The sequence below is a fragment of the Zootoca vivipara genome, chromosome 10 (genome assembly GCF_963506605.1).
Source record: "Zootoca vivipara chromosome 10, rZooViv1.1, whole genome shotgun sequence".
In the NCBI taxonomy this organism is placed as follows: Eukaryota; Metazoa; Chordata; class Lepidosauria; order Squamata; family Lacertidae; genus Zootoca; species Zootoca vivipara.
Genome location: NC_083285.1, coordinates 42,214,214 through 42,240,693, shown reverse-complemented (window position 1 = coordinate 42,240,693; position 26,480 = coordinate 42,214,214). Strand labels below are relative to the sequence as shown.

Genomic DNA, 26,480 nt, shown 5'->3' with positions numbered 1-26,480 from the left:
CTCTTTGTGTGTGTACATCTGCCCAGTTTTGTTAATAATGCACTAGAACTGGAGAGTCATCCAATGAAGCTGAATGGTAGGCAGCCAAAATTGATCCTCCCCCCCCCCCTACTCAGTGCTTAGTTAAACTAAGGAATTTGCTGCCACAAGAAGGTAGTGATGACTGCCACTTTAGGTGGCTTTAAAAGGGGATTTTACCCATTGGTGAGGGTTGTGGCTGTCTGTGGATTCAGGCGATATTGGATGTCTTATGGCCTGAAGGATCCGATCTGATAGCACAGCTTCCAATATTGATCCCCGGGAAATGAGAGCAAAAGTGTTGTTATGCTCGCATCTTGTTTGTAGGCATCCCAAAGACATCAGGTTGGCTTCTCCAAATTGTCGTGTTTTGTTAATAACGCTTGATATAAGTTTTTGATACTGTTGCACAGTTGTAAGGCTATATTGTGTTTAGCAGCAAGGGTTGCTCAGAAACAAAAGGAGCATCACCACTTAGAGAAAACTGTGATCAAGAAGTACCGGTATACAAATTGCAGAAGTAAAATTGTTGCACTCGACTTCTAAATTTAAATGTCTTTTTTTTTATTTTAGTGCAACATTGTAATGTGTGGTAGTAATGTCTAGTAAATGTGCTGTGGTTCTTCATTTCTCATCAGATTCTAGGATCCTGTTCACCTGAAAAAGGTATTGGCTGAGAATTCCAATGTAACTTTTTAATACGTGTCTGCTCATATTGTGAGTGTCCATTGTTGCATCAGGATCCTTATGCAGAGTTACATTTTTGCTATTCTCATCTGATTACAACAATATGACAATGGACATTAGCTAAAATAGTTTCTAGAAACGTACTCAGAAGCATACTGTCTCTGATTATGGAGGCAAAACATATTCATTGAGGCTAGTAGCTATTGATAGCCTTTACCTCTATGAATTTGTCTAATCGTCTTTTTAAAGCCACCCAAAGACTATTCTCTTTGATTACCATTTTCGAGGTCACTGCAGACGTGGTATGTTGTAAGTGTGTGCATTTCAATGCAATTTATCAGTCACCAAGGGGATGGAAGCAATATTCCGAACATGTTGGTTGCACAAACCTCTGTGCGTCACTCTAAACCATACAGAAGATACAAGGTTGTTTGCTTAGCCGTAGGTAACGTTCCATATGCCCCATCAGCCCAGAGGGGATTGACCCGGACTATCAAGCAATAGCACTTTATCTAATGTGTATTATACCTCACAAAGTGATTTTGTCAATCAAGAACAAACAAAGTGGATTTTATCTTCTGATCCAAATGTTAAACTATTACAACTCTTAGTGGGATTCACTTACCCTCAAAAAATCTTTAAATGGTACCATGTGGTCCTTAAAGTATCCTGGATCCAGGTTGTTCAGGACTTTTTATTTATTTCTGACAACCCAGCAGGGTGTTACATTGTACCATAAAGAAACAAAGAAAGAAAATGAAATTGTAACACACCAATATACATTGAGGCATCCATGTTTCCCAGGCTAGCATGTGTGGTGACTATTGCACGTTCAAAGCATAAGAAATAAAATCCTGCCAAATGATGTAGAAGTGTTCCGGGTTCTCCCATTAATCTGGAGACACACAATAACCTAAAGTCCATAAGTTCTTATACCACAAAGACCAATGTAGATTTTTTCCCCCTAAGCTTTCCATAGCTAGATTATTGAAATCCTAGCAGCAGATAGGATCCATGTCACAAATTCTTAAACCTGAGCAGATGATTTAATTATTTTAAGTATTTCTTTATAAATTTGGGATCAGAATTATGAGAGCAGAAGGCATTCCCACCAAAGATAGAAAAATACGGTATTTCCCGGAGCCCACAGGCCTGCCAGCAATCCTGTATTGGTTGCAGTATAATATGAGACATCTGCACAGGTGTACTGTTCCATCTGTGCACAACTTTGAGCATTTCTTCGCATATGATGGGTTTGTGAGGCTTCGCTGACCACAGTGATTTCCATTCAAATTCCTCTTTTTGAACATTTAGATCTTTCTCCTAGTAAAGTATAAAGCGAACCAAGGGACGAGTGGTATGCTCTGAAAGCTCTGCATAAATAATAGAGACCAGTCTTTTATGTCTGATAATAGAGACCAGGACTTGTGTTGATATATAATCAGCACAATAACTTTGAACCTGGTCCAGGAACATGTGGAAAGCCAGTGCAGATGTTTTAACAAAGGTTGTCATTTGCTGAAGTACAAGATATCACAGTAGCTATGAAGTTATGACATATAAAGTTTTAGAATGTGGGATTTACAACTTAACAAAGAGCTCATCTACGCTTCTGTCCACTTTTCTATTTTTTTAAAAAAAAAAAATATTAATTTTGTATACCACCCTTCATCTATAGACCTCAGGATGGTTCACAACATAAATATTAATATAAAAGACGCAAAATACATAATAAAAATAAGAACAAAAACAAACCCAATATTCCCCCTTGCACAAAAAGGGCATTGGATTTCAAGGCAAAGTTCTCTGTTCAAGCGCTCCCCCCCCCATGCCACTTTCTCTGCGAAAACCAAATATTTATCGCTACATAAGAGCAAACAGCAAATGGGTGAGGGTCTCTAGATCCTTCATCTTATGATTATTTTATTATATAGCAGTGTACATATTGCTTTACCAAGTCACATAAGCAAAAGTAAGTTCTATCTGTACAGAACCATATTTTTGGAAAGCATGGCAGATGTTGTTGTAACATATCTTGTGCTTTAATGTGAGTTGGGGAGCCTGTTATTTTTATCTGTATGTTCACATTCCTGAGGAGTTACAACTCTGGTCTTGATTTTCAGCTGGAAATGGAGAGACAGACACACAGCACCTGTTCGTTTCAACAGGGTTCTGTCAGATTGCTACTAGCGATCCCCAATAGATCTCCCTTCAGTCTGACATGGGATAGGATTAGATTTCTAGTTGTAGAGGATTCAGTGTAGTGAAGAGTGCGTAATTATGTGTTGTTTGCCTTTTTTTATATAAGCAACATTCCTGCTTTTTTTTTTATTTAAATTGCATTCAGTGGGAACAGCAGCAGAAGGTAAACGAGGCACCTAAGATTCTGCAGGCAGGTTAGGAAAATAGATGTGATGTTACATGCAAATCATGGAAAGGCAAAGCACAACTTTATTTCTCCTCTGAAAAATTGAAAAAGGTGTAAAAAGACAGTTATTGAGACTTTAGTCAATTACAGTAAATTCTGGGTAGTGTTTTCAGAAAGCCTAGTAGAGTCAATTATAATGGCTTCCTTTAGAACTCTGAAAAAATCATTTGTACTGTAGATAGAGCATTATAGTCCCTTTTCATACCACTGGGTTGACATTCAAGTTTGAGGCAACTCCAGTCTTTTTAGTCTGCTATCTCTTTCCGTTTTTAAAGCTATTTGGGACACGTATTGTCAGAGACAAAACTAAAATAACTGCTTGAATATAGAAGGTAGAAAATGAAATAAACTCTATAGTAAATCAGCCAAATTCAAAAAGAGAAATTACAAAATTATTTTACGTTTTTATTTAAATCAAATTGTTGTGATCTATAAGAATAACATTTTTTCTAATATTAATTGCAATGAAGTGTTCTTTTAAAATTAACTCATTCAGAACTGTAATAACCTTGGGACTTTGGATTTTAGCCTCAGTAGTTAAAAGTTAATCTTGAATAAACTGGGCTTTGTGTCACCCATCCCTGATTCTGAAAGTTGCATAAGAATAAGATCCCAGGGGATTGTATAAATTCAGTGATGTTACTAGTGTGGGTGTCCTTGAATAGGGGTCATGTGTTAGTTAACTTCAGGTTTTTTCCCCTTGCAGTCACTGGGTCTACCTATTACAGATGAGCAAATACAGGAAATGGAAGCAAAACTAGACAGCATAGATTTCAAGATGGCAGCTGAGGAGGAGAAGCGGTTACGTCATGATGTAATGGCCCATGTGCATACATTTGCCCACTGTTGTCCAAAGGCTGCAGGAATAATTCACCTTGGAGCAACTTCCTGCTACGTGGGAGATAATACGGTAAAACAATGTTATGAAATTGTTCTCCATAAGCTGGGCTGAATCACTATACAGTGGTACCTCGAGTTACAAATGCCTCAGGTGACAAATGCCTCAGGTGACAAATGCTTCAGGTTACAAACTCCGCTAACCTGGAAGAGTTACCTTGAGTTGAGAACTTTGCCCCAGGATGAGAACGGAAACCGTGTGCCGGCGGCGCAGCAGCAGCAAGAGTCCCCATTAGCGAAAGCACTCCTCTAGTTAAGAACAGTTTCAGGTTAAGAATGGACTTCTGGAACAAATTAATTTTGTAATTAGAGGTACCACTATAATGGTTCTTTGCTATCCCTGCTTTACTATCTGAAATACCAATCTTGTAAAGTATCAGCAATATTTTTTCTTTATTAAAAAGACGAAAATAAGTATCGTATAGCTAAAAATTCAAAATCCAGTAAAGTTCTGAGTGAGATAACCCTCTCTTCTCTCTCGTCTTTTCATTTTCACCCTCTTGGGTGGCACAGAAGTAATGCTGATCCCTTTGAGGCACAAGTGAATTTGAGAGTGACCAAAATAAATGCTTGTGCACAGTAGACTACTTGATTCCTTGATACACAAAGAGAATGTTAGTTATACCCATTTGTCTTTATGGAAATTGCAAATTACCCTGAAAGGAGAGTGTAGATAAGCATGTGGCTATTGAATAAAAATGTGAGTGACTGGCTGTTTTATTCCTTTTTCTGTTAGGACTTGATAGTTCTCCGGGATGGATTCAACCTGCTTCTTCCCAAGGTGAGACGCACAGTTTTTAAGAAGTGGGTGCTATTGATTCTAAGTGGCTGTTTGCCAGAGTTAACTAGAAACAATTAGGAGCTGGCAAGACACTGAGAAAAAAGTAGTTGTTTTACAAGGCACCTGATCAATGTTGGATTCCAGTTGTGTTCATACAGTTCATAATATAACATGAATTGATTTTATATATTTTCTAATATAAATCCCTCACTCTGCAAGGGTCATACCTAAATGAAATAACTAATAGTAATAGTAGCAGTAGCAGGAGTAGTAATATAGAGGCATCATATTAAGTTATATATATTTTTTTCTCTAAGCATTTTACAATTCTTCTTGGAGAATGATTCAGACTTGTCTGTCAGATTCTCTCTCTATATGAATGAAGAACCTTGTATTCTGTCCTACCCTTTTTGAAATAATAATTGGATAAAAATGTAAATAATTATTTTGTGACTTCCCTCCTGTTTTCCTTCGATCTTGCTAGCTTGCCAGGGTGATCAGCCGTCTTGCAGACTTTGCTGAGAAGTATGCTGACTTGCCCACCTTGGGCTTCACTCACTACCAGTAAGTAATTCATACAAATACTCATTTAATTCTGTGGGTGCTGCTCCCATTTCTACCCCGTTTCTTTTACTCACCCTCAGATCAGCAGCCTTTAATTGCTACTGTGCAAGATTAAACTCCGGAGAACTAAATGAATCACGGCTATAAGATTCTGAAAGAAACTGTGATAGAAATGTTTGCAAAGCATCAAGTGCAAACACTGTATGGTAACATGAACGAAGCTGTACGGGCTTATTCTTGAGTCATATTCTGTGTTCTTTTAGGCCTGCCCAGCTGACTACTGTGGGTAAACGCTGTTGTCTGTGGATCCAAGATCTCTGCATGGACCTCCACAATCTTGAGCGGGCACGAAATGAGCTGAGATTTCGTGGTGTGAAAGGCACCACTGGTACACAGGCCAGCTTCTTGCAGCTCTTTGAAGGAGATCATGAGAAAGTACGTATCCCCAGCAAGTGTCAATTTTGAATCGCAATTAGTTTTTGGAACACTTCACTGTTGTATTATGTAGTAATAATAACAGGCTGCCATTCAACATAAACATCCTGAGCAGTAGTGGAAGAGACGATTGAAACAGCATCTAAAAACAACAAAATCCCACAGCAAAACCAGTAAAAAAATAGTTCTAAATCAGCAGTCAGAGTATCCATAAGGTGCACCTTATGCCCCAATCAAGAAACGAGCAAAGTTGCTTCCTGGGACATTTCGCTCTAGGGCTTTTGCTAATATGAAATTTGCATGAGACCTACGGAATAATTTTGATTACTGTGGGAAGCAGACAGCAGATTGAGCATAGGGCAATACTGTATAGTGATTGCATCAGCAAAACACCTATAGTGCTCAGAATGATGCAAGAGGCACAATCATTCCCACTTCAGCCACTGCATTCTGAGTGAGGTTCCTATCTATTTTTCCCCTGAGGTGGAGGAACTGGACAGGCTGGTGACTGCAATGGCGGGATTTAAGCGGTATGTAAAAAACCAAAAAACCCTCTCCTTCCTTGCCTTTACCGCTTTAAGAACACAGGAATCTGCCTTTATACTGAGTCAGACCATTGGTGTTGTCTTACACTTAGTACTGTCATATCTAGACTAACTGACTGGCAGCATGGTTTTCCAGAGCTTCCAGCCTTACTTGGAGATATCATTAATTGAAGCTGTGATCTTAGATATGCAAAGCCTGCCATTAAACCAGGCATCCCCAAACATCGGCCCTCCAGATCTTTTGGACTACAATTCCCATTTTCCCTGACCACTGGTCCTGTTAGCTAGGGATCATGGGAGTTGTAGGCCAAAACATCTGGAGGGCCGAAGTTTGGGGATGCCTGCATTAAACTATGGCCCTTCCGCATTCTTAAGATGAGCACCTCTGGACCTATATATAAATTTGGGTTCTGCTCTGCAATTAACATTCCCGCTGTTGCGGCTAACTGCTAGCATGCTCTAGTTATCTCTCGCTTGGACTACTGCAATGCGCTCTACGTGGGGCTACCTTTGAAGGTGACCCGGAAACTACAACTAATCCAGAATGCGGCAGCTAGACTGGTGACTGGGAGCGGCCGCCGAGATCACATAACACCGGTCCTAAAAGACCTACATTGGCTCCCAGTACGTTTCCGAGCACAATTCAAAGTGTTGGTGTTGACCTTTAAAGCCCTAAACGGCCTCGGTCCGGTATACCTGAAGGAGCGTCTCCACCCCCATCGTTCTGCCCGGACACTGAGGTCCAGCTCCGAGGGCCTTCTGGCGGTTCCCTCATTACGAGAAGCCAAGTTACAGGGAACCAGGCAGAGGGCCTTCTCGGTAGTGGCACCCACCCTGTGGAATGCCCTCCCACTAGAGGTCAAAGAGAACAATTACCAGACCTTTAGAAGGCATCTCAAGGCAGCCCTGTTTAGGGAAGCTTTTAATGTTTGATGGATTTCTGTATTTTAGAATTTCTGTTTTTCTGGAAGCCGCCCAGAGTGGCTGGGGGAACCCGGCCAGATGGGCGGGGTATAAATAATAAATTATTATTATTATTATTATTACTAGGACCTATTAGGGGAAAGGCTGTGCTTACATAATCTACTCCATGATGTAGGTTTGTAATGGAACTTCCTCCCATCTTAGTCCTTTGCAGTCTTGCTCTTCTCCATGTGAATGCATGTTTCCCTTTTTTTCTGCTACCCTACTGCATGTTGAACTGAACTGTACAGTCACACTAAGAATTTCTCTAGATTGTTTCAAACGAATACTGTACCTCCACTGGATCAGGAAGCAGATATAAAATGAGGGGCAGGGAACCAGTTGATGTTGTGTGATGTTCATTTCTTGTTGCATGCTTTCTCAATCTCATTTATAGGCTCTGTTAAACTTCATGATGCTTTATCTTTTGTGTTTGGTTTCAGCGCTTATATCGTCACAGGGCAGACGTACAGTCGCAAAGTGGATATTGAAGTTCTTTCTGTTCTGGCCAGTCTAGGGGCATCTGTACATAAGGTAAGAACTACTTAAAATTCTATATTCAAAGGCACCACTGAGAATAGGGACTCAATTGGATGCCTACTTGAATTGCACAGCCACATAAATTATTTCTTTAGAGGTTTCAAGCTTCTAGAAACTGTGGCCACATTCTGATGTTTTTGCTTTTCTCCTGTGTTTAACACAGATTTCTGTAGTATACCTGATATCTAGGAGATATTCTAGATCTATTGAATTATAGATGGCTGAAAAAGTAAAAGTGAGCCAGTCCACCATTCCTGCTACTGCGCCTGCACTGCCTTGCCTCTCTCTGCCAGTAAGCAGAAGCGGTGCACAGTGTTCGGAAGTTGGTAGAGCAACTCAGAGGGTTAGACATCTGGGGGGGGGGGAAGACTTTGGCAATCCCACCCACCACTGAACCCAATGTGTTTTGACTATATGTGGTTTTGGCTTTATGTGCAATCCCCAGAATGTAACCCCAGCATAAGTTGAGAGTCACTTGTATAGTAGGGATGAATTAAAATCTGTATGTTTTGGGGTGGGGAATGTGCTCATATTCAGAATTTATCCTATTTCCTTTAAAATAAGAGGATGAAAATTTTTATACTATTTCTTTGTATCATAGACTCATTGCTAATTGTGAAATCTTGCATGCCTGCATCTGAAAGTCTGTGCCTGCATCTGAAATGAATTAATCTCTTTTTCTCCCCAGTGGTTAGTAAAATGAACCAGCTCCAAGATTTCTGATGGATACTAATGCTGTCCAGAAACAGTGTCTGAACTAATTAGAGTTGTTTTTCTCCAGATATGTACTGATATTCGCCTTCTGGCCAACCTCAAAGAATTAGAGGAACCTTTTGAGAAAGACCAAATTGGTAAGCAATGGCTTTAGAAACAGAATTTTGTTGTTGTTTTTAAATTAACTTGTATTGATCGCCCTTTTGAAGTTGAATGATTGAAATAAAAATAAAAATGGAGTATGTGTAAACATGCTCAAGAGTGGATCAGCTGGTACATTTACACCCCATTTTTATTTACAAGGAGTACATAAGGAGTTAAGGAGTACATGCATGCATACAGTTACCAGCAAATTAAATTTCTGAAGCTACTGCTTTGCTAGCTATCCAACAAGTTGCTGTAAGGAGTCTGAAACTTTGACTCCTCTAAGAAAGTGAGATAATGGGCTGCTTTAGATGTAATTCCAAACCATGCCCTAATGCAGGGGTCCCCAGACTTACCGGTGTTTGGGCCGGTTCCCACCGCGCCGATCGCGCGGCGGGCCAGAGGACGGGAGAGCACGCGCCTGTGCGGGCCGGCGGGCGGGGGAGTGTGCGCCCGTGCGCATGCGCACGGGCGCTTACTGGCGCGGCGGCGCGCTTCCAGGGTGGAAAAGGCGCTGAAAATCCGTTGTGCGCATGCGTATGGGCCTCCCAGACCCGGAAGTGCACCAGAAATGACCTCTTCCGGGTCGGGAGAGGCCCATACGCATGCGCACAAAGGATTTTCGGCACTTTTTTCCCGACCCGGAAGAGCGCTGCTGCGCTGCGCGCCGTAAGAGCGGGCGGCGGGCAGCGGGGGTCGTCGCGGGCCGGATTGGCTGGCCAATTGGGCCGCATCCGGCCCCCGGGCCGTAGTCTGGGGACCCCTGCCCTAATGCTATGAAACTGAACAGTCGAGGAACTTTGGCCTCACACACTACTCTCTGTCTTGCATGCAGTGATTCCTCATTGCCTGTTCAGAGGTAATGTGGAAATCTATATTTTACACTTGTGTTGCAAACAAAGAATTAAAACCATAGTTTGATCCTGGTTTCCAGTCAAGGTTTGCAGGTGAAGTACAAACTACAATTTGTCACAAGACTAGCCCTCTGGAGGGCCCGAGACTGAAATACAAAGGTCTTTTCAACTTCTTACTGACTTTAGTTTTGTTTTCAATACAACTTTTTTTTAAAGTGATTAATTTATGTAATATATGGTATAACTGATATAATTTTTCCCACTGGTTACTTTCAGTCTCTATTGTGACCCTATCTAGTTTCACTATGCTTTATTGCTTAATTTTTGCCTTGTTCTTGTACTGTTTTGTATCACTTTAATAAAAATCCCAATAAAAATTATTGCAACCTTCTCCCAGAAACTGTTGTTGTTGTTGTTGTTGTTGTTGTTGTTGTTGTTGTTGTTGTTGTTGTATTGAATTTATATACTGCCCTATACCCGGAGGTCTAAGGGTGGAAACTATGGTTTAATCCAACCAAAATCAGTGTAAACAAGTCAGATTCAAACGATAATTTCATATCCCAGTTTGCTAGTTAACCTTGGGTAGAACAAACCACAAATCCCCAAGTTTGAATATAATGTGAAACGCTGGTTTATTTTAAAGTGAGAGCATAAGTTTTCACTCTTTCCCCTTCTGTGTGAGAGGGGGGAGTGTGCAGGCCAAAAGCTCACTGCAACCTGTTCCCAGTCTACATTGAGATGGGGAACCCATATATGGACCCTATGATGTTGGTGGATTTCCAGTTCCCACCATCCTTGGCCAGTGCTGACAGAAGTTTATGGGAGTTGCCCAAAACATCTGGAGGGCCACAGGCTCCCCATGCCTAACCTTAAGGATAGTAATTTTGGTGCAAATATACTAAATTTAACTAAGAGCTTTAGAAGTAGCCTAGCTATGTTGTGCTCTCTCCAACTCACCCCGTTGGCCACTGACAGGTGGGAGGCCACCCCTTTTGTCATCTGATGTCACCATGAAGTTAGCCGACCTATTTTCTTTTGAACACCTGAATCTATACATTTTTGCATGCAAGCTCTGCTGTCTATTCAAAATTATTGTACAGTATATTGCTGAGGACTGTGTTTGCTGATAACTGGAGCAACTTTTGTAGACGATGAGAGAACTTTAGAAAGGCACACTATGTTTAACATTCTTGTTTTTTATTCTTTCTCCTTCTCATTTGCACACTCTTCCTTCTCCTGTTGCCCATTCCCCTCCCGCCTCCCATTGTACAGGTTCAAGCGCTATGGCTTATAAACGGAATCCCATGCGTTCAGAGCGATGTTGCAGTTTAGCTCGTCATCTTATGATTCTGATCCAGGACCCCCTTCAGACAGCATCTGTGCAGTGGTTTGAGCGCACTTTAGATGATAGTGCAAACAGGTACATTCCTGATTCTTGTCACTAGGTCATGAAGTAGAGAGATTATTTCTTTGTTTTCAAAATACAGTTAGAAACTAACGGATCTTTCTATGATATTGTGAACTGCACCCAAAATATTAAACATACTTACCGGTACTTTGAAGTGAACCTCTGTGATTTCAGTGGAACCTTTCTTAACAAGTATAAAATGTATAAGGCCACCACTGAAGGATGTAATTTCTGAAAGCTAAGCTGGAGGGGCGGAGGATTCTTGCTCATTTTGCCCCCATTGGATTCATGTGTGACTCAGAACTTGGATTTGTGGATTAAGGCACATAATAAATGAACAAATCCATGGCTGCTTCTGTACTTAGGAGGTAATTGAGGGCTGCCTCTTTCTTTAAAACTTGACCAGCTACTTAGAGCAGCCAATATCTCCTCCAAGGCTACACAGTAAAGAATCTGTTTTAAAATGCTCCCAGAAAGCAACTGTATATCACAACATGCAGAATTGTACAAAGAAAAATATGGCTGTTCCCATGGAACGGAGGAAGTGTTCAGTTTCCCAAGTAGCTGTAAAATGTTGAGAAAAGGGGCAGCCCTTGGACCATCTCATAAGTGGTTCTTTCAGTAAAACAGGGCAGATTTTTAAAATTAAAAACATCTATCCATAAACTGGATGGCATGGAGATAGTTTTGTGAATACACGAAACTGACGCAGGACAGAGCTGGGATGATCCATTCACCCCAACAAAATGTTCCTTAAAACACTGCCTAGTATGGAAAATAGGAAGAGTAAGCAAATTAATGAGGAAAGGAAAAATAGTACTGAACTGTTTAAAAAGTCCTTTGTGGGAATGCTGCAACTTCTCCCTCCCTCCAATTCTGGTACTCTTGTGACTTTTTCCACAGGCGCGTGTGTTTACCTGAAGCCTTCCTCACTGCTGACATAATACTTAGCACCCTACAAAATATCTCTGAAGGTCTTGTGGTATATCCCAAGGTAAGAAGACTCAGAGGAAGTGTGAGCGGTCTCTTTCTCCTGTATTGGTGGTTTTCAAACTGTTTTCTGGAAAAAGCCTGGGGTCCCTTGGAAGTTTTTCAGGGTGTTGTCACCTGAAACACAGCTTGCTTCCTTTTATCAGTCTTCCGTTCACAGCCACTGTGAGTTGAATATGTATTTTTAATGCACACTCGGTTAACACAGGGGTGACAGCAAGGACCAACAACCCTAGCCACAACACGTAACTAAGCATACACACACACACACACACACACAGAGCAAGGCTTCGTTCACAGACGTGAGTACTTTAAAGACAGAAAATTTCAAAAACTTTCCCATAAATCAGCACCCACTTCCAGCACTGGGCATGTATAAGGAAGGAAATAGCTCAGCTGGTAGAGCATGAGACTAATGGGTCATGGGTTCGAGCCCCACGTTGGACAAAAGTTTCCTGCATTGCAGAGGGTTGGACTAGATGGCCCTTGTGTTCCCTTCCAACTCTACAGTTCTATGATTCTAAGGTTTTAAAAATGATCTGATTTATGTCAGCTGTTAAATTCCATTTAGCTGCATAGTTGAGGTTTACAGATGGGTAGGCCACAGTCACTACGAAGCAGATACCCGGTGTAGCTCCAATCTAATGAATGCTGGGCACATTCAAGGGATTAAGATAGCAGTTTCAGGAGTCAGCGGTAGGTTTCAACTGTGCACAGTTCCATTGGACTAGCTTTTATAAGAAGAACCCGTCCCCTGAATAGTTTTTACTTCTTTTGTAATATTGAAGAAAAAAATCATTTAACACATAACTGTTTAAATTAATAAATGCATGTGTGGCATTTTAAAAAGTAAGAGCAGGCATACAACTCCTTGAAGTATGGTGGTGAGACAAAACTGACAACTTGAAGCATTTTTTAAATTCATTCATTACTATTCATTAAATTCATTCATTATTATGTTATTTTCACTGTGAACAAGAGAGGGAGCTGGCTTGCTCCACAGGAGTGGGGTTGTTTTGCCTTCCTGTTTTAACCTTAAATCTGACAGTATTTTTTTCTTCAGTTTTATTTAGGAATGAGCTATTATTATTCATGAGGTGCAGCAGAGTTTGGAATGATATAAAATCTGAGACTAATGAAGGACATGCCATCTAGCAGTAGAAGCTGCTTTCTAAATGGTGAATCTATTTGCCCGTGTAGACCAGTCTTATCTATTCTGACTGGCAACAAACAGTTCTTAAATGACTTGGGCAGACGTCATTCTAATGTGCTACCAATCTGGGACCTTCTCTATTCAAAGCGTGTACTTTTATTGCTGAGCTGTTATCTCTCGCCTGAATAAATAAAATAATGAAGAGTAACATAGAAACTGGCTTTTCCAGTCCGTTTTGTAAATGCTGTACTTATTTTTGATGTTTGATTTAGGTTATTGCAAGACGTATTCAGCAAGAGTTGCCTTTCATGTGTACAGAAAATATTATCATGGCTATGGTGAAAGCTGGGGGCAATCGCCAGGTAGGTACCCAACTGTAGGCTCTCATTTACAGGCCCTTAAAGGGACTTTTCATGCCAGGAAGTAGAGGGGTTGGAAGAAAGTTATGACACCAGCATCTTGAACTCTTTGCTGTTTCACAATCTAGCCCTACTGTTATGCACATCCTCTTTCTCTCCTCAAGTTGCAAAGTGGAGCTATTTCAAAATATTACAAGTTCAGCTACCAGGCAAAGCATTAGTTTTGTTTTATCACCAGTTTTAGTGTGACTATATTAGTATTCAGAAAGCAGCAGAAAGCTGAACAAGGATGCTTTCGGAAATACCTTATAAAATTCAGCACTGACTAAGGTTGTTTAAACTGTGGTTCAGCACTAACCCGTTCACTTCTGTAGTGTTTGGTTATTTAGTGTTTGCTGCCTCTAGGTTGGTTTTCTTCAGTACTGTATGAATTTTAGCGCTTAGACAAATTGTCACCCTACTTTTTTTTAAAGAGAAGTCTGAAATTATTTTTGTTTGTTGCATTGTTTGCTGCTACTTTTATCTTATTTCTGTACTTGTTGAGAAAAACAACTACCAGGCTTTTAGAAGACATCTGAAGGCAGCCCTGTTTAGGGAAGCTTTTAATGTTTAATAGATTATTTTAATTTTCTGTTGGAAGTCACCCAGAGTGACTGGGGAAACCCAGCCAGATGCCCGGGGTATAAATAATATATTATTATTATTATTATTATTATTATATTATTATTATTATTATTATTATTAATGCATCTAGAACTGATAAATTATAAGACAATATTGTGCAGTGATTGGCTACACAAAATATTCTATAAAGTACTGAAAGATTCAGAAGAGAATGGAATTTTGCTATTTCTTATTGCAGGTTTGTGTGTAATTAAAAAGAGAATTATTTAGGGTTGCCAGACTCAAAAGAGAGCAGGGCAATTAAAGGCACAGAGGTCCTGTCCAGTATTGAGTCTGACAACCCTAGAATTATTATGAATGGACTGGATGATAAAAGTACCCACGGAAGAGAGAATTCAGGCATTGCAACAGTTCTGTAACACACAGTTCAAATGCTGTTCCTTTCCAGGTAGCCTAGCTCAGCCTCTTTTTGATGAGTTCCTGCACTCCATCTTAGGACCAAGACCAATGCAGACTTTCTATGGCTTAAATACTAAGCCACTTCCCCCACTACGCTCTTTTCCCTCTTCCTCCCTGACTATATTGTGACATTTTGGTTGGCCTAATAGATACAGCCCTACAATGGATTTTGGATTTTTTTATTGTGAGCCAAAACTACTGTACATTAGTTTTTTGTAAAGCCTGTATACGATACTTAGGATGTTTACCATGTTTGTTGATGGTTTGTAATGTGATGTCTACTTCTTTTTCATAGGATTGTCATGAGAAGATAAGGGTTCTGTCACAGCAGGCAGCTGCTGTTGTGAAGCAAGAAGGGGGTGATAATGACCTCATTGAACGTATTCGTGCGGATCCTTATTTCAGCCCTATTCATGGAGAACTGGAATCTCTTTTGGAGCCCAAATCCTTTACTGGACGTGCTTCCCAGCAGGTAAGAACAAGAAAATTCTTATGAGGTTGCTGTGGACTCTAGTCCACCTAAAGCTTTACGCTCTCTTAACTGTGACTGTTTCTTTGTCTTCCCTTGTAACCTTTCTCACTCCCATATGACAGAAATTCATCTATTACCCCCCCTTTTTTTGTTCTGCCATAAGCTCCCCTGTGAATGGACCAGTTTCCTCCTTTTTCTATTTAGACATTTCCCTCATCCGTTGCTACCCGACCTTATTCAACATATTCCTGACTTTTTATTTAATTGCCTGCCCCACCCTGTCTTACTGGTTCAATGCATATTGTAGTCCAGTAGCCTGTATCAGCCAGTTCTTCATTTACCAGTTAAACAAAGTTAGGCTTTAACAGGAGCAGTTTGAGAAAGATTCTTGGCATATCACCCATATCTGGAAGAATTCACTTTCTGTACTTCTAACATTTCCTTTTCGTTGTTAACTGATGTGCTTTGGGTGGGGACAAATCTAGTCTTCGTCTTATCCGGTTCCTGCATGTTCTGAGTTACATGGAAGTGTGCAGAATGGAGTAATTGGTTAATATGCTAAGGCTAAACGAGTATTTGGTCCAAGTTATTCTTTTAATGCCTTTTTCCTCCCTTCTTCCATAACAGGTAGCAAGATTCCTAAAAGAAGAGGTCCACCCCATGCTTACCCCTTATAAGAGCAAGATGGATGTGACAATGGAGCTGTCTCTTTGAATTAGTATTCAGTTAGTATTTCATTAGGGTATTTGTGGGGAAGATAATAAAATATATTTCAAAACAGACATGATGTGTGAAGTGGGTCTGTGGGAGGTCTGGGAAAGGACATGTAACACTTCTGGGAGGATATGCAGTTGAATTAAAGCTAAAACTTGTAATTGTCAAGGGGTGGAGTGGGGAGTTGGAATTTGCAAAAGCAATTGTTGGTTGAAGTGGGAGATCTGTAGGATAAGGTGTAGTGTTTCTTGGTGTACAGTGTCTTCAGCTTCCTGGCTGTAAAATGAGAATGGCTTACATACAAAGATATGAAACTATGATAAGATATGAAGATATGGTTAGACTGAGCTGCTCTGAAATTATAGAGGTTGGTGCAACTTCAAAGAGTTCATGCACACAAACAAATATTAGACTCTTGTTATAAATCACTCATTTCATGTTACATTGTTCCTAAGGCAGGAGTTTTAGGAATTGTTTAAGCACGGGGTTGGAATCCAAAAGCAAGGGGGCATTTTACTCCTAGGGTTGCATTGTTTAGTAGAAGAGAAATGAATGCCTCTTCTCTCTCATATAGGAATTCTCTCAGGAATTCCTGCTAAGATGTGCTGTATGGTTCCCATCTCTCAAAACAAGAAATAATTCATTTACCCCTAAGAACTGTTATTAATATAGGATTTTATACAGATTTAATCAAGTGATCGGTTAAAAGTCACATAATTATGTATTTTATTGAATTCGTTTTATAAGGGCCTGCAAGGGGCGCCAGAGTAGCTGGGAACTGCTGTAGGGAAAGGAAAGTAGAGGAACGGAGGTGCAGAAAAGTAAATAGTCCGTAACATTGTTTGTCAGCAATGTACAAGAGTAACGCGAGAGACTTATAAGAAGCTTAGAGAAAGAAACTAGAGTCACACTGCACAGCTGGTCTTGTTTATTTCCCTCTTTCTCCTTTATTTTACGCTTTGGGAGGAATAAAAAGACGCCACATTTTCCTGAGAGTCGCAATGCGTCTGTATTCATTTGAGCTCTGGCATTGGGTTTGGAAGGAGGTGGGACTGAGGGCTCAGTTTAACCAGATTTAAGAACATAAATCTGTTTGGTTCAGACCAAAGACTTATTTGGAACAGCATCATTCTTCCCTCACTAACTGAGTAGTTGCCCCTGGGAAGCCCACAAGCAGGACATGAGCACAATAATCTTAATGTTGTGCTCAGTCTTAATGTTTACTACAGTGGTACCTCGGTTTATGAACACAATTGGTTTCGGAAGTCTGTTCATAAACTGAAGCGTTCATAAACTGAAGCGAACTTTCCCATTGAAAGTAATGGAAAGTGAATTAATCCGTTTCAGATGGGTCCGCGGCGTTCGTAAACCGAAAATTCATAAACCGAGGTGTTCATAAACCGAGGTTCCTCTGTATAAGTACAGACTTTAGTAGAGAGTAATTGTTCAGGCCTGTTGTTGTTTAGTCGTTTAGTCGTGTCCGACTCTTCGTGACCCCATGGACCATAGCACGCCAGGCACTCCTGTCTTCCACTGCCTCCCGCAGTTTGGTCAAACTCGTGTTCGTAGCTTCGAGAACACTGTCCAACCATCTTGTCCTCTGTCGTCCCCTTCTCCTAGTGCCCTCAATCTTTCCCAACATCAGGGTCTTTTCCAAGGATTCTTCTCTTCTCATGAGGTGGCCAAAGTTTTGGAGCCTCAGCTTCACGATCTGTCCTTCCAGGGAGCACTCAGGCCTATCACACTGCAATTAAAAAAAACTTGTGGATTAAATTTTTAAAAGAACTATCTGGATTGCCTTCATGAGTTTTGGTAAGACCAATAGCAAACTGACAATTGCCATGATGAGATAGTTAAAAGCTTTTGAAGAACTGGTGCCTAAAAATGTAGGTATTTATAGGCAGAATTAAATTATTTTAACAATTCCAAGATAGGTTTCATTCTAATGCTTTCTGATACTGTTTAGAAAAGCATGGCATTTTATTTTTGTGGACTAAATGATTATACTCATAGCTAGCAATCAAAATTTAAAATAGACTGTTTCAGAATTGAAATGAGCACAATAGTCCTCTTTCCTGCTCAAGAGCCCCAGCAATTGGCAGGCAGACTAGATTCTAGCGTTGTAAACAGATCCTCTCATCAGATCCCATCACATGACACGAGAACTAAAGTTTTGGGAAACACTAGTATGCAATCTTGGATTATACAGGGCGTGGCTACATTGCAGGACTGTTGTAAATCAACAGGTCAACCTCAGCTCCATCTCCAACTTGCTATTTTAACATGCTGCATAACAGGGTATGCTATGCCTCAGTCGCTGAGCTGCCCCAATTTGCAGCATGAGGACAGTAGATCACATTGCAAGGGATGTGGAGAGCCACCCTCTCTCAGCAACCCGGTTGCAATATAGGGATTTGTATTTTCAGCCCAGTCTTTTTTTAATCATAATAAAAAGTTGAACGCTGTTCTTACTATTTATTTTGAAACGCCTTTCATATGTGTGCATTTAAAGGCAGTTTACAACCATGAAGTAAAACAACTAAGATAGGTTTAAAAACAATACAAATATCAACCTAAAGAAAAATTAATCCAGCTGGGAAAGCTTGTCCAAACAAGGGTGTCTTCCGTTGTTTCAAAAAACGAAAAGTAGCAGGCATGTCTTTTAGGGATGCTGTCTCAACAAGATGGGCAGCCGCACTCCAAAGCCCTGCTTTGGGGAGCAATGGAGCAGGCTTTTATTTTAGGAAATTCAGGGAGAAAGCAGTAGCTGCTGCTGTATTATTATTATATTAATTTCGGACAAAATAAGATCAGAATTGGAAAACAAAATGAACGCCAGTCTTGATTCTATCTTTTCTCCCTTTGGGTGGAGGGCACGGGACAGAGCGAGCTACACAGTCACAGTTTATGCTAAGTCCTGGATTTTTCCACAGTTCTTTAAGGGAAGGGCAGCCGTCACTTTTACCCCGCTGACGGCCGGGGGGTGGGGGTGGAATCCACGTCAAAGGTTAAACCAAGTAATCCCGTTTTTAAAACAATAACATCGGCTGCAATCCTAACCACCTCTTCTCGGAAATAAGCCCCGCTAAATCCAAGGAGTTGCCCCCAGGCAAGTGGGGCCAGGCGGGTCAGGATTGCAGGCGGCAGCAGCAGCCTTCCATCCCCTTTAAATACCGATACTTAGATTCGAAGATTCTAGCGACTACAGTTCCCGTAATGCTCTGCGGCGTCGGCGTCATGGTGGGGCTTCGGTTGCTGCGCATGCGTCCTGGGTTCGGTAGGCGCTGACGGGAACTAGATGCGGGGAAGAAGTGGGGTCGGAAGGCTGAAGCCGTGGACGGAGGTGAGCACTTGGAGCCCGTATGGTTGGATGGGCGGCCGGGCGGCCAAGAGGGACGGGTTGCTGGTGGGTGGAGACAAGAGGGGAGCAGGCGAGGTTGGAGGGGGGGTTGCGTGGAGAGAGGAGGAGGAAGAAGCAGGCGGGGACCCCCGAGAACAGGCGTCCTGCTTGCGTGTGTGGACGGACCGAGTGGTTGAGGGTCAGCCTTCCTCCCCCCCCCCCGTGGCCGACTGAGGGCCGGAGCCTTAACAGAACCCCCCCCCCCGCCCAGGTGAAGGCAGGTGGAAGAGAGGTGGCCATAAACCAGGCCGGCGGGGGGGGGGCGCTGACGGCTCACATGACGTAGATCTGGTTTGGGGAGACTGCTAGGAATCCCCGCACCTTTCGCCTTTCCTCCCCCCCTGCGATATTAAGGTCTTGTTCTCGGGCTGGCCGTGAGGGAAACGCTGCCACTGTAGTAGTAGGAGAGGCACTGTTTCGGTGCAGCAAAGCTATTATTATGCCTGATAGCAGACCACCTGGTCTAAATGGAAGCCGACAGAGAGGGTGTCCGCGTTCATTCTTGAGTTGTATCCGCTTCTTCATGTCCAAAACTCAACAGGCTACGTATGAAGGTGGTCGCCAAGGTCTGGACTAGTTTATCCTTTATTGATGAGGCTTACTGGTCTTGTCATGCCTTTGTGATGGGCATAAAAGCCCCCAAATCTGCAGTTTGTAAGATGGTCAGGAAGGGTTGTGCATGTTTAATTAGATTAGAATGTGTTTTTCAGTTAGTACTCTCTAATCTAATTAAATTCTGAATAATGTTATTAAACTACAATGGATTTTGGATTTCCCCTCCGCAGATCAACAAAGCAATCCATAGGGGGGAAAGACAGTTAAATAGGAGTTTATGACCGGCTATAAATAGGTAACCCAATTTTTCTACTGTTGACTTTTTATGTTATCAATGTCTTATACATGCTTCTCTTTTGTCCTGCTCCTTTAAATAAGTGTGTGCTAACTAGTTTGTAGTATTGAGAATATTATGTAGAGGAGACTAGTGATATTTTGTACGGGATACCTTTAAGCAGAAATAGATTTTTAGCATTTCATAAGAGAAATATCTGCTGTTGTAACAAGGGCATGTGTAACCTATAATAATTCTATTGCATTCACACATGTCCCACTTGATGGCACTGTCAGGTGTTGCTTGACATAGAACATCCTCTGCAGTGCTTTTTTCTCTCCCCTAATTATCTCTCCCCTGTTTCTGAAGCTTTTGTGTCCATCTATTAATTATACTTTCCTCTCCTAACATGTTCATATCCTATCCAATTTTTCTAGAAGGGTGTATGGAGAAACAAGGTTTCAATGAATACAACAGTCCATAAAGCAAAATCTTCTATTCCTTTAGCACTGTACGGTGCACAGGGCTGTCCCATATGCATATGGGGGTCAGTGTGTACTGGTGCTGTGAGGCAGGTTTCGTTTTGTCTGCCCCTCTCCCAACCAAATTCCTGTTTGTACATACCTACTTTGCTTGCCTAGGCTTTCCTCCTTTTTTGTGCCCTCCATTCACTATAATGACACTCTGGGATATCGCTACTGTAATCCTATTACAAGTATGTAGCTTGAGGCTTCGAACTTGCCAGAATTGTACCCACACTATGAATTCTAATCAGTCTACTGGAAGAAAAAAATCCAGATCAGAGATATTGAATCTCAAACGCTATTGCTTCATCTGAGTTTCATTATCTTAAGTTACACTGATTACCTAAACTAATGCCAGGTGCTGTTGTAGATGGCAGTTTCATTTTATAAAAAGGGCATGCTTCTCCATCTGGAGTGATACCAGTATTTTTTAATATTTCATTGAAAGATTAATTGTTGTGCTTTGGTGACTCACAGGGCCACACTGCAGTTTTCTGACTCATTCCCCCCCACCCCAAGCATTCATGATTAGATTTGTTTGTTGTCTGTTTCCTTGCATGTTTCCCGTTCATTTTATGTTTCCCTTTCAACTTTTCTAGTTCTCAATCCTGTAATGTGATCCGTTTTCTTCTTTGAAGTAGCTGATTGCTTGCAAATGACCAAATCATGTGATCATTCAGATCTAACAGACCACCCCTATGCCTGTTTATCTAGTAATAAGTCCTAGTGAGTTCAGCTGGACTTGCTGTCAAATTAACTGTATCATAACAGCTGTTCTATATTATTCTGTGTGACTGACTTCCAAGCGAATGTAGACTTGCTATGTTACATGCAGTTAGGCTGCAGTCTTAATCCCACTTAAATGTGAGTATGCCCTACTAAATTCAATTGGACTTACTTCTGAGTAGACATGGTTAGGTTTGGGACTAAGCTCATAGAACCCAATATGATTTATTTTTCAGTAACCATGCATGGAAGTGTTCTGTATTGATGTAGTCCTTTCCTTAAGAGCTGCTTGTGATAGAATCTAGTGTTGTGCACTCTCACAATGCAACTTGCCCTTCCTCTTTTCTCCACTGTGTCCCCCACACTAAACTGCTCTGGAGGGTAAGGAGGTGCTCTTAAGCAGATTTGGAACTCCTAGTGGACTGCAGGGGCAATGGGAGGAAGGGGAGGTGTCTCTTGGCACAAGTGAAGTTTGTTCCACTTGTACATGCGCAGCATTGGGCTCAACTGTGCCTTGGATAAGGGTTAATTTAAGGGCTTCCTAGAATGAGAATAAACAAAGGTTTTCATAAAAGTCCTTAAGTAAGAAAACTAGAGAAGTTAAAATGCATTGGAGCCAGAGGGACATACTGAGGAACAGAAACCTCTGAGTTTATGTGAGAAAGTTCTTCTGAAGTGGTGTATTTTTGGTATTTCCTACTATCTAAGAAATAAGGGTAGTTGATTTTCAGCAATTGCTTTAGTTTCTTTTGATTTCAGAATTAAAACTTTCTGTTTAATTATCCCATGTTTTGCTTTGCAACAGTCTGTTGTAGTGATGTGTGAGGCAATATATTATTGTCTAGGTAACAAGGCAAAAAGTAATGTAATGTTTGGGACTGAACATCTGTGAGTCATTGAAGGTGCCAAAAGTCTCTTTGCAGGAGTTAGGGATGAATTACCTTATGTTTAACTTTCAGCATTTCTCACTTGGGAACATGTTACACGTGGGATTCTGTAGAGTTAAATATGAAAACATGTTCAGCAATCCACTTTGGTTGTGTCCCTTTAAAACTTCATACAAAATCTCTTATGCACTGTAACTAGCATATTGCTTTAATAAACCCTCAGGAAAAAAATATTCATTTAACAAATCAAACCACAACATATTGTTCTTCTGATCCTACCCTTGCCTCTCTTATCTGTTACTGCCCTGTTGCAAATGTGTATGCTTTACCTAGAATTGGCATTAATTCTGCAAGTTAATATTTGATTTCTGAATGGGGAGGAGCTCTTCTTAGCTTCTACTAAACAATAGAGAAGTACACATTCATGACAGATGGGATAAGAATAGGTATAAGGAGTGGCCTTAACACTTCCTGCATAACCTTCCCTTTTTCACCATACTACGTAGCTTGAGTTTTCACAAATTCCACGTGTCATGTTGAACAGCTTATATTGTTTGCATGGGCCTAGCTCACTCTAGAAAACACCTAAAGACTGAGGACTATTAAAATGTTAATCTATAGTGAATCAGTTGTTTCCCTCTCGTCTATATTTTAATACCTTTTTAAGATCTGTATGAGGTATTTTTAAGAAAATTAATATCTTTTTTTTAAAAAAACCTTACTATCCTTAAATCATCTTCTAATAAACTAAGTGGAAAATTACACCAAACGGCTACAAAATCTAAACAACCACCAGCTTTATAATATCAATAGTTTTTGCTTTCACAAACATTGTTCATGTTCTGATACCCCTGGCATCAGGAAAATCAGTTGTGACTTTATTTCTGTATTTATTGCTCTATTACTAATGTGTTCTATATGTTTTTCTTGGCCATTCTTTCACTAACATTTTTTGGTCACATTTACAAGTGTTTGCAAGAATTTTGGATTCTGCTAATAAATTGTCAAGCGTTGCTCTTTAAAAATAATAATATTTTTTTTCAATTCATCAGCAAAACTCCAAAATGTATCTTATGCATTCCTTAATAAGCTGGAAGATATTTCCAATATATTGTATTACTTTGTCACCAAATATAAGAATTCTGCAATGCTAGTATGCAGTGCTAATTTTGTTGCCTTCTAGTATCTCCCCTCCCACATTCTGAAAGAACTTAATATTCGGTAAAGGTAAAGGGACCCCTGACCATTAGGTCCAGTCGTGACCGATTCTGGGGTTGCGGCGCTCATCTCGCATTATTGGCCGAGGGAACCGGCGTACAGCTTCCAGGTCATGTGGCCAGCATGATAAAGCCGCTTCTGGCGAACCAGAGCAGCACACGGAAACACCGTTTACCTTCCCACTGTAGTGGTCCCTATTTATCTACTTGCACTTTGACGTGCTTTCGAACTGCTAGGTTGGCAGGAGCTGGGACCGAGCAATGGGAGCTCACTCCGTCGCAGGGATTCGAACCGCCGACCTTCTGATCGGCAAGCCCTAGGCTCTTTGCTTAAAATGTGTCTCAAAGTTCTCTTGATTGAAAGGAACTCATCACATGACATGGCCTTGTTGGCAGTTTCTGTAGGCAGAGTACTTGCTGGAGCTCTTGTAATGCCACTTGTTATTAATTGTTTAATGAACAAAGTTGGTTTACCTTGGGTTTACCTCTTGGTTGAATAATATGTTTATAGCACTAGTGCAGACTATGCTGCCAAACTATTTCAGATAATTATGAGTTGTCCTGGGCTCTTGTTCACCTGTCATTGCAGAAGTGCATTTAGGTATGTGATGGCACTTAAATAAATAGGAACACCTTGGGTAATAAATAACCAACTAAGTCAGGGGTCCCCAAACTAAGGCCCGGGGGCCAGATGCGACCCAATCGCCTTCTAAATACGGCCCGTGGATGGGCCGGGAATCAGCATGTTTTTACATGAGTAGAATGTGTCCTTTTATATAAAATGCATCTCTGGGTTATTTGTGGGGCATAGGAATTCGTTAATATTTATTTTCTTCAAAATATAGTCCGGCCCCCCACAAGGTCTGAGGGACAGTGGACCGGCCCCCTGCTGAAAAAGTTTGCTGACCCCTGAACTAAGTCATATTTAAGTAGACCTAAACTGGGTGATTATCACTAACATTGGATATCACCTGTTGACATTAATGTCCAGCCACATGAAGGATTTTTAATGGAGTGACCTAATATTTATCTTTGTAGAGAGTTGAGATAGCATTAATGTTGTTCCCTTGTTTTTTCAGCTCTGAAAAGCAGCACTAAATATTTCATAGACTTATGAAAACCATCAAGATTTTTTTTACAGGTAGAAGCTTAATAGAACAGCTCTGCTTGAGAAAGGAGTTTAGTTTAGTATAAGACACCTATGTTCTATAATCCTTAGATCTCTGGCTTGGTTCCCATAACTTAATCTCCTCCTTCCTTGCATCCCAATTTATGGCCCCTTTCTGGTCACCAAGTGTGATTCATCCACCCTCTTTTGCAACTTTCCTTTAGCAGTGCTGTGTCTGCCTGCATCTCTTCCTCTTTGTCAGGTCTTGAAAGCAGTTGCTAAGGAAAGCTCCATAGCAACCAAAGGCAGGGAAAACCTGCCCACCTAGCTCATTTTATTTAATATTCAGCTATTTATGAATAAGTTTAGTGAGCTGTGCGGGGGTGGGAGAGAACAGGTAGGAGGAGTGGGCTGGTGATCAGGCAACACATTAGACATGGCTGCCTGTTATTTGAGAGGAGAAAGAAATTCTCACATAACTGCTTTATTACCTTAGTCTGAAAAGGACCTTGGCAATATGACTTTCTCCAATACATATTGTCTTTCACATTCCATGTTGGAATACTCTGATGGAGTACTCTTGTCCTTGACAATTAATTTGTTAGTCAGCAATCCTAACCCCACAAACCTGGGAGTAAGCCTCATTGAATGCCATAAAGACTTACTTCTGAATAGATACTTACTTCTGAGCCACAGGGCAAATTGATAAAGCAATGCATAAAATCCATAAAATAACACAATCCGTATAAGCACATAACAAATCACTGTAGTGCAATTGCTAATAGCAGCAGCAATCAGGTCCTTCCCTCTTCAGGCACCTGCCAAAAAAGGTGTATCTGAACTATCTGCCAAAGGTGGGGCCAAATGCAGCTTGTTAGGGAGGGAGCTCAACATAAAGGGAGCTGCCACTGCAAATGCTTTTTTCCACATACGTCATCCTGAGAAGAGACCACCAAGAGGGCTCACCTGCTGATCTTGAAACATGGGCATGCTGTTATTGAAGAAGACAGATATCTGTGCAGATATCTGTGTCCCAAGCTGTTTAGAGCTTGCCTGGTCCCCTCATTATTTATCTTTAAGTGCCAGGTGAAAACGTTTCTCTATAACCAGGGCATTGGCTGATTAACATTCCATGGCCTTTTAAATGTGTGGATTATGGAATTTTTGTTTGGTTTTTGTTTTATTATGTATTTTGCACTCTCATTTTGTATTTCTATGCTATGATGTTCTCATGAAAGACTATACAAATTTTAGTAATAATGATGGCAATAGTGAAAAAGTGTCTCTGTATATGAATTGGGACTGAGCCAAAAATTTCCATCCAACATTGGTTTAATTTTCTGCAGGTTTTTTTTAAAAGTCACCTCAAAACTTTAGATAATTTTCTTCCATGTTCTAGATCGGCATCCCAAAACTGCGGCCCTCCAAATGTTTTGGCCTCAACTCCCATGATCCCTAGCTAAGAGGACCAGTGGTCAGGGATGATGGGAATTGTAGTCCAAAGTTTGTAGGCCGAAGTTTGGGGATGCCTGTTCTAGATACTGCTCAGGAACCATGCAGGCAGCCCCAAAATGCAGCAGAGCCAGGGATTAGTAGAATGCTGCAAAATTGATTTATGAACATGATAGTCTAGGCAGCCTTGGACTTCTTGTTGTTGTTGTTGTTGTTGTTGTTTAGTCATGTCCGACTCTTCGTAACCCAATGGACCATAGCACGCCAGGCACTCCTGTCTTCCACTGCCTCCCGCAGTTTGGTCAAACTCATGTTCGTAGCTTCGAGAACACTGTCCAACCATCTCGTCCTCTGTTGTCCCCATCTCTTTGTGCTCTCCATCTTTCCCAACATCAGGGTCTTTTCCAGGGAGTCTTCTCTTCTCATGAGGTAGCCAAAGTATTGGAGCCTCAGCTTCAGGATCTGTCCTTCCAGTGAGCACTCGGGGCTGATTTCCATCAGAATGGAGAGGTTTGATATTCTTGCAGTCCATGGGACTCTCAAGAGTCTCCTCCAGCACCATAATTCAAAAGCATCAATTATTCGGCG

The 26,480-nt window shown here is 41.1% G+C and overlaps 1 protein-coding gene across 1 annotated transcript in view; it reads left to right on the top strand.

Annotated features, from left to right (window-relative positions):
• The window catches only part of ADSL (adenylosuccinate lyase), a 32,103-nt gene that overhangs the window by 519 nt on the left and 5,104 nt on the right, over positions 1-26,480 (top strand). The window contains exons 2-14 of the mRNA XM_035127064.2: positions 3,840-4,043; positions 4,767-4,811; positions 5,296-5,375; positions 5,639-5,810; positions 6,294-6,340; positions 7,762-7,852; positions 8,640-8,709; positions 10,843-10,990; positions 11,882-11,972; positions 13,394-13,483; positions 14,859-15,035; positions 15,663-19,092; positions 19,935-19,999. Coding sequence (XP_034982955.1) covers positions 3,840-4,043; positions 4,767-4,811; positions 5,296-5,375; positions 5,639-5,810; positions 6,294-6,340; positions 7,762-7,852; positions 8,640-8,709; positions 10,843-10,990; positions 11,882-11,972; positions 13,394-13,483; positions 14,859-15,035; positions 15,663-15,749 — 1,302 coding nt within the window. The 3' untranslated portion in view covers positions 15,750-19,092; positions 19,935-19,999. The remainder of the gene's footprint in view (positions 1-3,839; positions 4,044-4,766; positions 4,812-5,295; positions 5,376-5,638; positions 5,811-6,293; positions 6,341-7,761; positions 7,853-8,639; positions 8,710-10,842; positions 10,991-11,881; positions 11,973-13,393; positions 13,484-14,858; positions 15,036-15,662; positions 19,093-19,934; positions 20,000-26,480) is intronic.